The sequence below is a fragment of the Callospermophilus lateralis genome, chromosome 4 (assembly GCF_048772815.1).
Source record: "Callospermophilus lateralis isolate mCalLat2 chromosome 4, mCalLat2.hap1, whole genome shotgun sequence".
In the NCBI taxonomy this organism is placed as follows: Eukaryota; Metazoa; Chordata; class Mammalia; order Rodentia; family Sciuridae; genus Callospermophilus; species Callospermophilus lateralis.
Genome location: NC_135308.1, coordinates 151,116,797 through 151,134,584, shown reverse-complemented (window position 1 = coordinate 151,134,584; position 17,788 = coordinate 151,116,797). Strand labels below are relative to the sequence as shown.

The 17,788-nt window shown below is 38.6% G+C and overlaps 1 protein-coding gene across 3 annotated transcripts in view; it reads left to right on the top strand.

Annotated features, from left to right (window-relative positions):
• Positions 1–17,788, top strand: part of Slc41a2 (solute carrier family 41 member 2) — a 118,613-nt gene that overhangs the window by 52,209 nt on the left and 48,616 nt on the right. For all 3 annotated transcript variants that reach the window (XM_076853247.2, XM_076853248.2, XM_076853246.2), the window contains exons 6-7: positions 1,243–1,389; positions 14,647–14,794. In XM_076853247.2, coding sequence (XP_076709362.2) covers positions 1,243–1,389; positions 14,647–14,794 — 295 coding nt within the window. The remainder of the gene's footprint in view (positions 1–1,242; positions 1,390–14,646; positions 14,795–17,788) is intronic.

Sequence of the window (17,788 nt, the reverse complement as noted above, 5' to 3'; positions counted from 1 at the left end):
GAAAAAGTTTCCAGAATATAATTTACAACGCATTGTTTGATTTAAGACAAAAATTCTGCTCTTTAGAGTACTGACTTTATATATGGTACACTAAAGACCTAGAATCATGAGCTATGTGACTTCAGGCACGTATTTAAACCTGTTCTTGAGGACCTCAGTTTTATCTATAATGAGTATTCTGGAATAAAAATATTTGCAGTCTTTTTATTCTAAAAGTGCAGTGAAATTGTTTATTTTTTATTTCTTTTTTGGTGTTTGTGCACCCCTGAGTTCAATCCTTTATCATTAAGCAACAGCCTGGCCCTTTTTATTATTTATTTTGAGACAGGGCCTCACTAAATTGCCCAGGCTGGCCTTGAACTTTTGATCCTCTTGCCTTAGCCTCCCAGTCTATGGGATTACCGGTGTGTGACTCTACACCCAGATTCTGTTTTTTTCTCCCCAAAGCCATATTTAGATTTCGAGTTGAAAATCTATGTGCTGTGGTTAGCACATACACATTTAAAATTTTCTTTTTACTTCATCCTCTTAATGAATGTGGTGTTGCTATGAGAAAATCTGTACAACTGGGTATAGACATAAATGTTATCATTTTCCTCTTATGTATCTGATTCAAGAAAATAAGAATTCAAAAGTGCAAGTGCACAGTCACATTTTCATCCTCTGTTATCCTGTTGGAGAATTATAAACAAACTTTGGGTTTAAAGAATATTTTCCAAAGACTTTCTTGTGTTCTGGACTCTGGTGTTCAACTTTAATTACTTCCTGCTTCTTAATACTTCAGCACTAAAGAACATAATGAAGCAAGCATTTCTAGCTACCATATGTGAACAAATCTGTTGGTCTTCTTCCCAGTTGCCTTGCATATGACTCACCTTTCTCTGGCATTTTCATACATTATTTGAGGGTTAAATTTAAAAATCTTAGGTCTATTTGTGTGTATCAAATCCTAAGATACACACATTACTAAATTCAAAATTTTAGCTTTAACATAATTTCATGGTCACTTTTGGGTCTTTAAGTACAACATTGAACTTCTCAGATCTGTGAGCTCCGCTTGGATTTTGTTGAAAGGCATTTTGCCATGACATTGGGATAAAATGTTTTAATTGCTTAATCAGCTTATCCAAGCAGTCTCTCTGAAACTGAGATATTGTTTGCCTGTCCTGTATGTTTCAGTATTTGAGGGATTGATTTTCTTTAAATCATAACATCGAAAGTGATGAACATTCTTTCCTCTAGGAATAATAATGGTTGGAGTTATCGTTGGTTCAAAGAAGACTGGTATAAATCCTGATAATGTCGCTACACCCATTGCTGCCAGTTTTGGGGACCTTATAACTCTGGCCATATTAGCTTGGATAAGCCAGGGTTTGTATTCCTGCCTTGGTAAGTTGATTTGACACTAAATATGTTATTGAGAGTCTTTTAAAATAAATATTGTTGTAGCAATATTGTGACTCCATGGTGACCTTCATCTGTATTAGAAGTAATCAGAATAACAGTTGTAATTTCTTGTACACCTACTATGTGCTGTGGCTCTCACATTTTTTTCTTTTCTTATAGATAAAAAAGATAAGGGTTATCTCTAAATTGAATGAGAAAATTGAGGGTCATAGAAGTTATATATGCTACCCATGTTTTCACAACTCCAGGGAGAAAGGCTGAATGCAGGTCTGTCCTAGTCCATGGTTTCTGCCCTTTCCTCTAAATGCGTAACCAGCTAGGAGTCAACCTTCAGAGTTCTGTGTACCGAGCTACCATCAAAGAATATAAGGTCATGGTAGGACTCAGAATTTACCAACAGGATGTTTTTTTCCCATCAGAAAATCTACAACTTAAGTTAAAGACTCACAGTGGTTAACTCAAAGGAAAAAAAAAAAAAAACTCATGAAAATTAGCCCAAATGCTGCATGAAGCTGGAGTCCTCCTGTATGTGTAGTTCCTGTTGAATAGTGATGGAGAATTTAGTCTAGGGAATTATTTTAATGCAGATTTGTATTCTGGGACTGTTGTCAATGGTATTGGATATGATTTGTGAGCACTGGTTAGATACTAAATATTAATCATGCTTTCATTTTTTAAATGCCAAATTAAAAACAGAAAAAGAGAACAAAAACCCACAGTAATAAAAAAATAGTTTACTAGTCAAACAAAAAGCAAATACACACTCTCACATATTTACATGGTCCTATATGGATTTATGATGTGCTTTAAAATAAATCTAAAGTATACTTAGTTTTAAGAATAGTCTTAGATATATGTTCTTGAATTTAAAAAAGGGCTTTGCCCTACCAAATGCGATAATTTTCTACAAGTTATGTTATCAAAGATACTAAATAAATAACTTAAGGCAATTTTATACACTCAGTGAAGCTTTCCTGAGTGTATAAAATTGCCTTAAGTTATTTAATAAGTGGCATAAAAACAATATTCATTAGGACTTGATTTATACGTTCAGGGACATTTTTTATAATTTAGAAGATAAAAGATTTATCCACGTGAGGTAAAGTTTAAGACATAAATGACGAGTGACCTAAACATGGGATCTTGTGGGGCTATTCTGGCTTTTTATTGTCGTAGAGCACACAGGGGACGATATATGTGCAGGTGTATTCTGGGTGAGGCTCAGTTCCCTTTTCTTCCACTCAGAAGCAGAAAGTGAGATTTATGTTATCAAAGAGATCATCTTTTGTAGTTCATATTGTTGGTGGTCGACTGCTCATGCCTCTCTCCTTCTCTAGATGATTGTACAGTTAGAAACAGACGCTGTGGTCGGGCTTGAGGTGTCAGCTCCTGGCTGGAGAGCGTGTTCTCCGGAAAGCCTGCGGCCATTCCCAGGAGGACAGCTACACATGAGTGACGCCCCTGGTGCCCTGTCTGTCCCTTGCCTGTCTGTCCCTCTGAGGTGGGGACGATGAGAGGAAGAGCAGTAGAGAAGTGCAGAGCGTGTCTTCCCAGCGTCAAGGGTGGAAGTTCTGGGTCTTAGTGGTTCCCAGGAAGGAAGGTCCACTGCTGCAGGCTTGTGGGTGTCACTGGGACACATTTCCTAGCTGCTCGCTAAACACCAGGGTTTCTCATCAGTGGAAGGCGCAGTGATGAGAAGGTGAAAAGGAGAGTGCCATTGACGCATGTTGATACAGTAAACATGGCGACACAGAGGAGGTGCTGTGAGGTTCCAGAAGATAGACCAGCTGCCGAGCAAAATAACGTGCATTGACTTCTTAATTTTTAATTTTTGGGTACTGGGCATTGAACTTGGGGGCACTTGACCACTGAGCCACATCCCCAGCCCTAGTTTGTATTTTATTTAGATACAAGGTGTCACTGAGTTGCTTAGTGCCTCACTTTTGCTGAGGCTGGCTTTGAACTCTCAATCCTCCTGCCGCGGCCTCCCAAACTGCTGGGATTATAGGCATGTGCCACCTTACCTGGCTTAATTTTTATTTTTAAAAGTTATCCAAGTGATAAACTCCTTACAGAAGGCTTAAGTTTAATGTATTATTATCTAAAGCTTTTGCTATTTTGGGTGTTATACAGTGTTGCATTAATAGTTTTAACTGGATCAAGGAATAAAAAAGTAAAATGAAATGTTACCATAATTTTGAAAAATAGTCTTATTAACTATTGCTTAGGATTTTCTAGGCCTTTTCTTCTGACAGTTGACTCAAAATAATTCAAGTTGAATTAGATCTTATACATTCAGCTGCATTATTGATTTCCCCCAAAGAGATTTTTAAAAAATGGGCTTCAGATTGATTCTGTAGTTAATTTAATGGTTAAAGGTGTTCCTGAAATATTATTGATTCCATCTACATTGTGAGCACTAGGGGGCCTCATAAGATCAGCAGTTGGAGGTCCTGTTTTTTTTTTTTTTTTTTTCTGAATACAAAGTTTAGGAAGGGACATGTTTAAATTCTAAGATCCTGTTCATCTTGCTGAAAAGTCTAGCTCTTAGGAACAGTTTTAATTCATGATCCATATTGAGAACACAAGATTTAAGAGATAAAAAGAAGATTTCTTTGTAGCTACAGGCTTTGGTTTTAGAAGCTGTATGTAATTCAGAATGGGACATTAAGAAAAGTGTCATGGGGTCAATTTACCAAGAACAATTTTGAATTTATACGCATCTAATATTGGAGCACCTAAAACACAAAGCAATTATTAGTAGGTCTGAAGGGAGAAATAGCCATACAATAATCATAGAGGACTTTAATATCCCACTTTCAACAATGGGTAGATTATGCATACAAAACATTAACAGGGGAACGTTGAATTTGGACTACAGTTTAGTTCAGTGACATCTAACAGACATGTACAAAATGTTCTATTCAAAAGTAGCATGACACACATTCTTTTTTTTTTAAAGGGGAGAGAGAGAGAGAGAGAAAGAGAGAATCTTTTTTGTAGATGGACACAACACAATGCCTTTATTTTTTTTTATGTGGTGCTGAAAATCGAACCCAGGTCCGGGGCATGCTAGGTGAGCGGTCTACCACTGAGCCACAATCCCAGCCCATGACACACATTCTTAAGTGTATATGGAATGTTCTCTAGGATAGATAATATATTAGGTCACGAAACAAAACAAATTTAGGAAGACAAATTACATCAAATGACTTAATGGCATGAAATGAGAAATCAACAACAGGAGGAAAATTGGAAACTTCATAAATGTGTGTAAATTAAATAACCAGTGGGTCAAAGAATAAATCAAAAGGGAAATTTAAAAAGACCTTGAGACAAATGAAAATGGAACTGCAATGTACCAAAATCTGTGAAATGCAGCAAAAGTAATTCTAAGAGGTAAGTTTATATTACACATCAAAAAACTAGAAAAGAACAGCTAAACCCAAGAAAATAGTAAAGGTGAGAGCAGAAATGAATAAAATAGGCAATTGAAGAGCTAAAGAATAAATTGACAAACTGATAAGTTTTTTTTAAATAAAATTGATAGATACTTAGCTAGATTAAGCAGAGGGAACTCATATAAAATCTGAAATAAAAGTGGAGATATTATAATGGATACCTCAGAAATAAAAGGAATCACAAGGGACTATTGTGAACAAGTATGCTCACAGATTAGATAGCTTAGAGGAAATGGATAAGTTCCTAGAAACATACCAACGTTGAATCAGGAAGAAATAGAAGACCGGAACAGAGTGATAACAAATAGACTGCAGTAGTAATTAAATGCCTCCTCCAAAAGAAAAACCCAGGACCAGATGGCTTCATAGCTGAATTCTACAAAGTATTGACAGAATCAATACCAGATTTCTTAATATTCCCCCAAAAAGACCATGTGGGAGGAGGAACTAGAGGGATTTTTTCCAAACTCGTGTTATGAGGCCAGTGTTACCCTAATACCAAAACCAGATACAAGAACGCTGTTGGCCAGTGGCTCTGATGATGAGCACACCTGCAGAAACCCTCAATAAAATTCTAGCAAACAGGATTCAAACATGTATCAAAGATTGTGTGTCATGACCGAGTGGGATTTATTCCTGGGATACAGGGTTGGTTTAACAGATGCACATCGGTCAGCATGACATACTGGGTAACAGAAGGAAAGGTAAAAACTACTGACCACCTTGATAGATGCTGGAAAAGTTATTGACAAAGTTTGACATCTTTTCTTTTTTATTTTTGCGGTACTGGGGACTGAACCCAGAGCCTTGTACGTGTGAGGCAAGCACTCTACCAACTGAGCTATATCCCCAGCCCTCAATATCTTTTCTTGATAAGATGTTCAACAATTTAGGTGTAGAAGACAATTTCTTCAATGAAGGCCATTTTTTAAAGTCCATAGCTAACATCATAATCAGTGGAGGAAAAGAAAGTTTTTTTCTTTAAGATCTGATACATGGCAAGTTTGCCCTGTTGCTTCTGTTCAGCATAGTACTGGAGGTAGTAGGGATGCCATTTCTTTTTCTTATCTGATTGCTTTTGCTATTACTTCCCATACTATGTTAAAATGTTCATACTAAGGGATAGGAAGAAGGGGAATTGGGGATAGAAATCAAACTCCTCACATGTATGATTTTGTCAAAATGAACCCAACTACAATGTATGATGAATAACATATGCTAAATATAATGTTATCAGAATATATATAAATGTAAAATAATTTATACTATCTCAAGCAATATGCAAATTCAGTGTAATCCCTCTCAAAATTCTAATGCCATTCTTCACAGAAATAGAAAAGGCATCCTATAATTTATATGATACCACAAAAGACTGAGTAGCCAGTGAAATCTTGAGAGAGAAAAAATTGGAGGGTATCACACTTCCTGGTTTCAGTTATATCATAAGTCATAGCAATCAAAATGCTATAAAATAGACACATAGACCAATAGACCAGAATAGAGAGCCAAGAAGTAAACCAGTGCACGCTGTCAGCAAGGACACCTAGAAGACGCATGTGGGAATAAGAGTCTGTTCAACAAAGGATACCAGGAGAACTGGATATCCACATGCAGAAAAACCTGAACTCTCTGCCATGCATAAAAATCAACAAAGAATGTGTTAAAGACTCAAATGCAAGAACTGAAACATAAATCTCCTAGAAGGAAAACATAGAGGGAAAGCTCCTTGACATTGGCTTTAGCAATGACTTTTTGAACCTTGTGACAAAACCAAAAGCAGACAAGTAGGACCATCAACCTAATCATTTCTGCACAACAAAGAGCAATGAGCAAAGTGAAAGGGCAGATCAGGAATGGGAGAAGACATTTGTGAACATACCTGGTGAGGTGCTAATATCCCAAATATAAGGAGCTGTATATCTTGATAATTAAAACAAACAAACAAAAACTGATTTTTTTTTTTAAATGGGCAAAGGACCTGCTGAATAGACATTTCTCCCAAGGGATGTGAAAGGTGCAGAACATCCTTAATCATTAGGGAAACGCATATCTAAACCAGAGTGAGATACTGTCTCACATCTGTTAGGATGGCTGCTATCAATAAGACTCAAGAAAGTGTGTTGAGGAGGAAAGGGAATCCTTGTAAGGTATTGGTGGGAATGTAAATTGGTATAACCATTACGGAAAACTGGGAGTTCATCAAAAAGTAAAAATAGGAGTGCCATATATCCCAGCATCCCTTTTGGGCATATACTCACAGAGAATGAAATCAGCACCTTGTGGAGATATCTGCACTCCATGTTCACTGCAGCATTGACCGTGATAGCCAAGATATGGGAGTAAACCATCCGTCAGATGAATGGATAAAGAAACTGATACACACACACACACACACACACACACACACGCACACACAATGCAGTGTCACTCAAGCTTAAAAGATCCTGCCATTCATGACAATCTGGATGAATCTGTAGGGCATCATCATGCTGAATGAAATTAGCAGAAACAAGTTAGTAGAAACAAACGTAGAAGGGCAGTTATGGGGAGTAGGGCTAGGGATGGGGGCAGAAGATGGGGGGATGTGGGTCAAAGGAACAGAGTTGCAGGTCTGAGGACCTAATTATAGCCCGAGGACTGTATTTAATAATGTTGCTTTGTGTACTGGAAGTGAGCTAAGAATAGATTTTGACTGCTGTTGTCACAGAAAGAGGGAGAGGGAATAAATACATGAGATGGGGGACATTAACTTACTCAATTGAAGTGACCATCTAGTCTGTCTATCAAACTTTCACATCACATACCTTAAGCATCTGTAGTTCCCACTCAGTTCTGCAGTGACTTTGCTCGGTCCCCTCGCGTGCTGTTGGCTGTCACTGTTCAAGGTCACTGTTCATTCACTCAGCGGCTACCTTTCTCTTGGTCCTGTGAAAACTTGCTGACTTCTAATAGCTGAAGTAATTATGGAAACCTCCCCCTTCATCTGCCCACTTCAAAAAGAACAAATTAAGCCCTAAAGCTGTTTATTCTTCTTGACTTTATTTTTTGAATCACTCTGCACAGCCTTTTATTGCTTGGTGGAAGCGTTTTGAGCCTGGTGATGTGAAGCTCCTGGAGAGCCTCATCTCCTCCAGCCTCCCTGCTTCTACCCTCCTGGGGTCTCCCTCCAGCCGAGTCCAGCCAAGCACAGATTTCATGCACCATTCATGCGTTTTCCTTATGTCTCCCCCTCCCCAGCCATCCGCTCCTTCCCATCAAGGCCAGTCAGGGTTCTTCTCACTTTTTATTTTTTGGGGACTGGAGATTGAACTCAGGGGCACTTTACCACTGAGATACATCCCTAGCCTATTTTGTTTTGTTTTTTGAGACTGGGTCTCACTAAGTTGCTGAGGCTGACCTTGACCTGTTTCAGGGATTATAGGCACGTGCTGCTGCCCCTGGCTAGGATCCTTCTCACTTTTTAAGGCCAACTTCATAGATTTTCCTAATCTTAAGTGATCTTTTCTGCTCTGAATTCCAATAACATTTTTTTTAAAACCAGGGATTGAGTTTAGAGGCACTTAACCACTGAGCTACATCCCCAGCCCTTTTTATATTTTATTTTGAGAACAGGGTCTCAGTAAATTGCTTAGGGAGGTCTCACTAAGTTCCTGAGGCTGGCTTTGAACTTTTGATCTTCCCACCTCAGTCTCCAAAGCCTCTGGGATTATAGGCATGTGCCACTACACCTGGCTCCAATATCACTTTATTGGCACTCCTTTTCTGACATTCTTTAAATTTAGCCAGTGATTGTAGCTTTTTGTATAAATACAGTATTTCCCTTTGTGCTGGTATAAACTTTTTGAGGACAATATAGTTTTTATTTTATTTAATTTCTCTGTAGTATCCTACAATACCATATATGTAGTAGGTGGTAAATAAATAGCACTTCACCAAACACTTTATTCATTTTGAAAGTGCTCTAGAAGTAATTTGGGAAGTGTTATATGTGTTCATAGGAACAGAAGATAGATAACTCTTGGAATGATTTAGCACAATAACTGTCCAACAATATAATGGACTATAGCAAAAAAATACTTTTGATGATGACATAGTATCAGGGAGATTCTTGCCAAAGCAGAAAGTATATAAAGATTATTGCTGCAGGAAAAAAAAAGGTAATATATCACCAGAAAAGATCTATTTCAAATGGAAACAGGAGAGGAAATAGTAACCTAAGCTCTGGATTATGAGATTATGATATATTTTTGCTTGTGGAGGTATTTCGAACCTCCACAGAAGCATTTCTACATTCACTTGGTAATTTTTTTTGGGGGGGTGCTGGGAATTGAACTCAGGTCCTCACATATGTAGGCAAGTTCTCTATGCCTAAGCTACATCCCAAGCTGTTTTAATTTTTTGTTTTAAGAAGGGGTCTCTTCTCATTTAACTAAACTCGCCTCAAACTTGCAATCCTCCTGCCTCAGCTTCCTGACTAGCTAGCATTGTAGGCATGCACCATTTCACAGCCATGCAAAACCCTTCAGACATCCAGTAATCTTCAGAAGCTATTGAACTTAACATTGGGCCAGTAACTGAAATACTTGTGCACACTGATTCTTGCCCTTTCTTTCTTGTTTACGTAACTTTAAAAAAAAAAAAAATTTCTTAGATGTTGATGGACCTTTATTTTATTTATTTGTATGTGCTGCTGAGAATCGAACCCAGTGCCTCACACATGCTAGCAAGTTCTCTTCCACTGAGCTACAACTCCAGCCCCCTTGTTTACATAACTTTTAAGAGTATTTTAAAAATTCCTTTTTAATACTTATAGCTATATGGCTGTATATCGTAGGTACATGGTATTTACTTATTTTTGCAGTACTGGGAATGGAACCTGGGACTGTGCTACTACTGAGCTACTGCATTCTAAACCCTTTTTATTTTATTTTGAGACTGAATCTGGCTAATTGCCCAGGCTGGCCTCAAACTTACAATCCACCTGCCTCAGGCTCCCAAGTAGCTGGAATGATAGGTGTGTGCTTCTATGCCTGGCATGTAGTATTTATAGACTTGAATAAACTATCAGCTTGTAACTTTTTAGGCAAGATCTGAGAAGCAAAATTTGATTCATTTCCTATTCTTCAAGGTTAGCTTTAAAAAGGTGGCTTAGTTAAAGCTGTAAGTGCAATAGTAATCAGTTTACAGTTATTTTAATCCTGTGAGACTTACAGGGATGTCACTTAGTTATTTACAGGGCATTCTAGAGCACTACTGCCTTGATTTGTTGATGTGAGTAGAATCTTAAATTATCCTTGAGTGTCACTGTGCTTGAGTGATTTTTAGTATTGTTCCATCTTAAAGTGATTTCTAGAATGTCAGTTCCCTAAGAAATTGTGAGGATTATTAATGGGCATTGAGAAAAACTTGTTTGCAAATGCCCGTTGCTTTGGGGTGTGTGTGTGTGTGTGTGTGTGTGTGTGTGTGTTGTGCAGTGTTGGGTACTGAACCCAGGATCTTACTCATGCTGGGCAAGTGCTCTACCATTCTTTGTTGATCACATAGAAGTAGCTAATACATGAAATCTGTCACTCATAATAGCTGCATACTTCAGAAGAATTTGGGATGAGAACAAATGAATGCTATTAAAGAAATCATACAATAGTGGTTGAAAAATGCCTCTGTGTTAGTAAGCTTTTCATAGCTGTCACAAAACACCTGACAAGAACAACTTAGAGGAAGAAAGATTTATTTTGGCTCATGATTTCAGAGGATTCAGTCTATGTCCATGGTCTGCCAGGTCGTATTGGAAACATCATGGTGGAATGAAGTAGTGAAGGAAAGGTGCTCAGCTCATGGCCACCAGGAAGCACAGAGAGAGGAAGGGCCCTTCCAGGGCGCGCCCTAGTGACCTACTTCCTCCAGTCAGGTGACACCTCACATAGTTCATTCAGCCAGCAGTGGATTAATCTTTTTTATGAATGAATCCATTTTGATGGATCAGTTGGATTAGTCAATGGATTAGATCAATCAATTGATTAATTATGCTGGTTAAAAAAACACCGGAATATCCTTACTAGATTTCACTAGTTAACATTTTACCACATTTGTATTATCTTTTCTATTTATGTATATATGTATGTGTGTATATATGTGGTTTTTGACAGTGACTTTTTAAAACTATTTATTTACTTTAATTATATATATATAAAACAGCAGAATGCATTTTGATTCCTTGTACACAATTACAGCACAAGTTTTCATTTCTGTGTACACGATGTAGCATCGTACCATATGTGCAGTCATAGACAGTTTTAAAGATTATTTCAATAGAATTTATTTCCATTTAAATTTAAAATTTATTTTCTATTGTTAGAATTTCTAAAAATTGGGTATCACATCCATGCAATTCTCCTTTCTAAAGTGAACAATTCAATGGCCACTATAACTGTGACTTAATTTCAGAACATTTTCCTCACCCTGAAAGAAACCTATCACCCTTTTGGAGTACTCCTCATTTCCTCCTTCCCCGATAATCTGTTTTCTTTGGATTTGCCTATTCTGAGCATTTCATACAAATGGCATTGGACTGTATGTGACCTTTTACGTCTTAGCATGACGTTTTCAGGGTTCATCCATATTCTAGCATTAATCTGTATTGAGTCTGAGTGCTGAATAGTATTTCATTGTGTGGATCAACAATATGGCTCAGCAATGTGAAGTATCTCCATTCTCCATCTGATAGATATTTGGGTTGCTTCCCTTTCTTGGGTTTTATGGATGCTGCTGCTAGGAACATCCCAATACAAGTTTTTATGTAATTGTGTGATCAGTTCCCCTGGGTTTATGCTGAGGAGTAGAACTGCTTGAGTCATGAGGGAAGGGTTTAACTTTTTGTGGAACTATCCACTCTCTTTTTTTTTCCTAAAGAGAGAGAGAGAGAATTTTAATATTTATTAATTTTTTTTTAGTTTTCGGCGGACACAACATCTTTGTTTGTATGTGGTGCTGAGGATGGAACCCGGGCCGCACGCATGCCAGGCAAGCGCGCTACCGCTTGAGCCACATCCCCAGCCCACTATCCACTCTTTATTTTAATATTTTTTTAAGTTGTAGATGGACATAATACCTTGGTTTTATTCGTTTATTTTTATGTGGTGCTGAGGATCGGACCCAGTGCCTCACAGGTGCAAGTGCTCCCCCCTAAGCCACAGCCCCAGACCCCCAGTCATCTTTTTCTTTCCTGAGACATTTTCCCCCTCTTTGAAAACACAGGACAGTGATTCTGGGCCAGGGTGGGTGCTTTTCAACTTCAGATGTCTGTCTAGAGGGTGACCGCTGGGGACGATTTCTTTAGAGTCTGGCGTGCTGCTCCTGTTTTGATCTTACGTGACCTGAACTGCAGAGTAGTGCTTTTCATCTCTGTCTAGTGGTTTTAGTTTCTTTTTGGTCCCATAGAGAGATCGCTGGTCACTGCAGTTGTTTTAGGAGATAGGAGTGCTTCCTCATTGGAATATTGTTTACCCTTATCTAATGATTCATGAGGAAAACAGGGAATCCATTCAACAAATGAAGGTTTTTTTCATCTTTTGAAAAACACTGGAGAAAATGGGACAGAATGTAGCATTAGTCATATTCCTTTAAATGGAAGAAAATGTAAAAATGAGTTTTGTTAGTATAATTAATTGGAATTGGTGGTTGCAAATCCAGACAGCCATGGGAATGAAATGTGTTTAAATGTTATTTTAATATCTGTAATAATTGCTTGTTCCTACCTGATAGAAAAAGTGGAAAAAATTTGAATTTCTATATGGTTCAGGCATCTTTAGTCATAGGTAGGAAGATCTTTAAATGTCTTCAGAAGCTAAATAAATGAAAATTAAAGATAAGAATTGAGGTAAGGATTGCAGAATTCTGTTAGATAATAGAATAATTAAGTAACATTTAACTTAAACCCTAGGCTGAAGGCTACATCAATGACTGTGAGATCAACCTTTCTTGAAGTTATAAAATCATTACTAAACTCAATATGTATTAAAGTTATCAAGAAGAATCCAGGGTGGGGCTGGGGATGTGGCTCAAGTGGTAGCTTGCTCGCCCGGCATGTGTGCGGCCCGGGTTCTATCCTCAGCACCACATATAAACAAAGAAGTTGTGTCTGCCGGAAACTAAAAAATAAATAAATAAATAAAATATTAAAAAAAAAAAAAGAAGAATCCAGGGTATCCTGTCTGAAATCTTAAAAATAAAACTTTGATCAGCTAAAATGCTATCACCAAAAATGTCTTGGGATGATATGTAAGTGTTTAAATAAAGGATACGCAACTTCCAACCACAGGGAGATTTAAATTTAAATATAAAAATATTTGCAAGTCAAACTCATGGAATTACTAATTTTATGCTTGAGAGGCAGCACGTATTTATTTTATATACTTATAACAGCCTACTAGAGCAATATGTTAGCCTCCTAATTCCATTTCAAAATTTATAATTAAATAATTAACTTATTGTAGTTGTTAAATGGATCTATTACCAAATTTGTTTATATTATATGAATATTTATAAAAACTTAAGTCACCATATCTATACACTTAATTTATTGGATTTATAAAGATTAAGTACTTGAAAACTTCTGTGAGATAAAGTGAACTTTCTATGTAGAAAGTCTCAGAGTTCCAATGGAATCAGATATTCTACCTGATTCTCGGTTGGATGCTGGACATGGTGGGTGCCGTGTTCTTGGGTGTCTGATGGTTTTTCTGCATGGAATGTTGGACTTGATTCTCATGTGCAGCCAGCCATTTGTGAACTAGCTGAAGCTTGCTAAGCCTGCTTTAAAGTTACTTTGAGGCAGGTCCATAGCAGACTATTCTAGGGCTAGTCCTACTAGAAGGATGTGACCTTTTTCAGGTCTCTGCTGAAAGCTCTCAGTGTTCATAGAGACCTCTCCTCTCTTGGGGGTTAGATCTTGAATGACTTCCAGACCTTTGTGAACTCTGGGAAATCTTCAGTTTACATCTGCCTGGTGGTTCTTGGCCAGCCTTGGCGCTCACCCCGCGTGTGCATGGCTCACCGCTCGGTTCTCAGACTTGCTCTGACAGCTGCCTCTTCTGTGGATTCTGCCTTGTCCATTCCGCTGCCTTAGCGGCGCTCTGCCAGAGTTCTCCCTCCCCGTGCTGTGGTCTGTATGTGCTGGGGTTCTTGGAGTGCTCATCTCTTGTCTTCCCCTTCCCTCAGGAATCCTGGTCTGGTAAGGTCCATTGTCAAGTGCCTGAGAACAGTGCACCCGCATATTTTAGACATTTAAGAAAGCACATTTAAAATTTTGTTTAGAGATGGCATAAATCATGAGCACCAAACAGGACAAGTGGCCAGATCCAAAGTCAATGAAGCAGAGAGATTTTCTCTATATGTAGAGAAGTCCAAGGATGGAGAGGGAATGAATAATTGTGATCAAGTGAGATGCTTCACAGACAAGGGTAACAAAGTCTTGGTAATCTGCTAAATGTTACTTTTCATTGTTGTTGTTCTAATCCTTAATGTATTATTGCTGTTCTCATGTATGTCACATAGCTGTTTGGTGATAAACATTTGTGAATTGAAGTGTTAGTTTTCTGTTACATTATTAAATTTTAAAATTTTGCCTACAGTTTTATTTGTTGCAAATTTATAGAACATGTAAGGCATGTCAATATGTTTGCTTGTGTCGCATCTTCTAGTAAACTCATACTCTCGATAATTTGTATTTGCTACTGAGAGAGAAGACAAATTGAAATGTCTCTTTTTTTCTTAATTTTAGAGACCTATTACTACGTTTCTCCACTAGTTGGTGCCTTTTTCTTGGCCCTAACTCCTATCTGGATTATAATAGCTGCCAAACATCCAGCTACGAGGACAGTTCTCCACTCAGGCTGGGAGCCCGTCATCACGGCGATGGTGATAAGTAGGTTAGTGTTAAAGTGTGTGTGTATGTGTGTGCATATTTCAAAATGGCCTGTTTTTATTTCTTGGATTAATCATTTTATATAGCCAATTCATAATTCTCTCAGGTAATAAGGGAAGTTACAGAAGTTATTGAAATCAGTAGATGTGCTGAAACTATCGGCCATGAATTTCAAACTTCTCTTCAACAAGAGCCTTACTGGATGGATAAATAAAATTGTGTGTGTGTGTGTGTGTGTGTGTGTGTGTGTGTGTATTTAACCCAAAAAAGACATTACTTATATTTTTAGATATATATATATATTTTTAAGTTGCTGATGACCTTTATCTATCTATCTATTTATTTATTTATTTATATGTGGTGCTGAGACTCAAATCCAGTGCCTCACACGTGCCAGGCAAGTGCACTACGGCTCAGCCCCAGCCACAGCCCAAGACATTACTTACTTTGAATAGTAAGTTGCTAAGTGTCAGAAAGCCTTGGAAATGTACATGCCATTTGACTCCTCTCGGATTCTGACAGACTTAAAGATATAATTGAAGATATACGCAAAAGATATAATTGCAAACATTCTCATCACAGTGGAGTTTTTAATAAGAAAAAAAACTTAACAACTTTAAGCTCTAACATCCAGATATCGATTAAATAAATTGTAGTATAGTCATAAAATAGAATATTAGCCATTAAAAAGAACATTATAGAAATACTAGAGAGTAACTTAGAAAAGAGTATGGATTTCCTATAAACATGGTGAATTAAGACACATTTGTCTTTTTCTTCCCTGAAACTAAGATGACAGAAAAACAAAAATGCTGTGAGACCATGGAGACAAAGGGGAACACAGAGAGGGTAGCAGGTGAGATACTCCAAACATTGAAAGATAGAAATCAGAGGAATCGTGGGTAACAAACAGGCAGAAAGGAAACAGCTGGAAGTTGGCCATCTTTTAGGAGCAAACTGGTGGGACTCTCAGAAACCCAGGGAGGTGGAGGACATAGAGGTATCGGTTCTCCTGAAAGCTAAAGTGAAGGTCGGGGGAAAGCGTAAGGAACAGTTAGACCCCAGGCTGAATGCCGCCTCAAAAGGAACCCTGGAGAGGCTACGTCAGAGAGGCTCCAGGTGCCAGGACACCTGCACAGGTGAGGAGCAGATCAAGCACTGTCTAGAAGAGAGGAAGAGCAGGGGAAGGTCCACGGGGACTGGAGAGAGTCACCCACTTCCTTTTCTCTGTTCATAAAATCCTGGTGATGAGGCTATGCCTCCAGGCCCAAAGAAAAAAAGTTAATTATTTCTGAGGAAACTTATCAGCACAAAAGAAAATACCTGCAGATACTGACCTTATCGTCCCTTTGGTGGAAGGGCTGCAAGGCCACATGGTGACAGACTGCCCGTATCCACAGAGCTACACGAACACTGCGCAGGGCCCTGAGGGAGCAGCAGGCAGGAAGCATGGCCAGGCATTTGGTGAAGGCCTCCAGTATGCAAAACCGACTAAAATAGGTACTCAAAGAAGGGCAAGAGATCTTCAAAAAACCATCATCGTGTCCTCAGCCTAAGACATGCTGTGACATCCAGAATGTCAGAACTGACTATTGGGGGGAAAAAAAAAAGGCAGGAAGCACTCCTGCCTCCAGAAGCAGATGAACTCTCCTGGAAGTAGAGAGCAAAGAGGTGGACAATAGGAGGCAAATGATAAGGAGAGAAAATTACCTGGAACCTGGTTTCCAAATTGAAAGGGCCATCTAGTGCACATGTCGTCATAAATCACAAGTTCCAGAAAAAGGAAGTTACACATAAAGGTCTGGGTATTGTTATGCCAGATTCGTGGGACCCCAGTAGATCTCCAGGAGCCTAATCCAATGCAAGCACACAAGAGTCTTTATTGCAAGCTCCAGCCTGGACTCACAACCGTTTCCAAGGCAGCGGTCCCAGGGTGTGAGTCCTGATCCTTTGTTCAGGGAGATTTTATAGGTTTTGGGGGGATACGCTATGCGCTATGCGTCACAACATCACGCAGCAAATCATTCCATGCTCTGGGAAAATCAAACAACAACTCTTAACATTGATTAGCACATCAATGGCGGGAACAAGTTGGGTAGGGGTGATTGGTTAGTACAAGAGGGGGATTCGTTTGAACTGATTGGTTTAGACCACAAGTACGTGCTAAACTACATGGTTTCCCAACATGTTTATCAACCACCATAAATACTTGAGGGTCATCTGGTATTCCAGGTATTTTCTCTGTCTTATGCTGGTTGGAGGTTGCTAGGGGGGTTGCTATGGGCCCTCACCTAGTCTAACTGAGTCAGGGATACCTGGCGCCCCAGACTTCTCCTATTATTTACAGACAAACAACTCAGCAGGGTGGGTATGTGCTTAGGAGTCCTCTGTGGGTTTTTCCAAGGACAAGGGTCACGCCCCCTTCCTTAGGACAGGCCTTGAGGTAGAAGCTGCTGTTATTTATTTATTTTTAAAAATGGAGTCACATTAGTTTCTCAGTATCAGTATGACATCTAACAGCAACGCTAGAATTGATTTCTTCAAAATTCTGAGGGTTAATTATTTTGGAAAGAGAACATAGTCACAGTATCAAATAAGAGAATGTCCACAGAGCTACACTAACAAATAAAAATTAAAAAAAGAAAAAGAAAAAAAGAAAATTCCGGACAGGCAGGATCTCATAGAATTTAGTTCTCATATGCCCTTTCTGTTTAAGCTGATACACAGAGTCATCTATTAACATGAGGAAATAAATTAAGAAAGAACACAAGAACAAGGAGTTCCATTCCGTGACACTGTGTGGTTCCTTTTTCTGTGATGTAGATTGCTTTTTCCTATGAAATTTGGCAACTTGGTGGTGGTAATAGAACAAGAGGCACGTGAAGGCCCAGCCTGGCAGCAGCTGTGCCTGAGATCTGGTGGCCCATCCAGTTGTCAGGAGGGAAGTGGGCATGAGAGGAGATGTCTCTAAGAATTAGAGAATCATGGAATTGTTTGG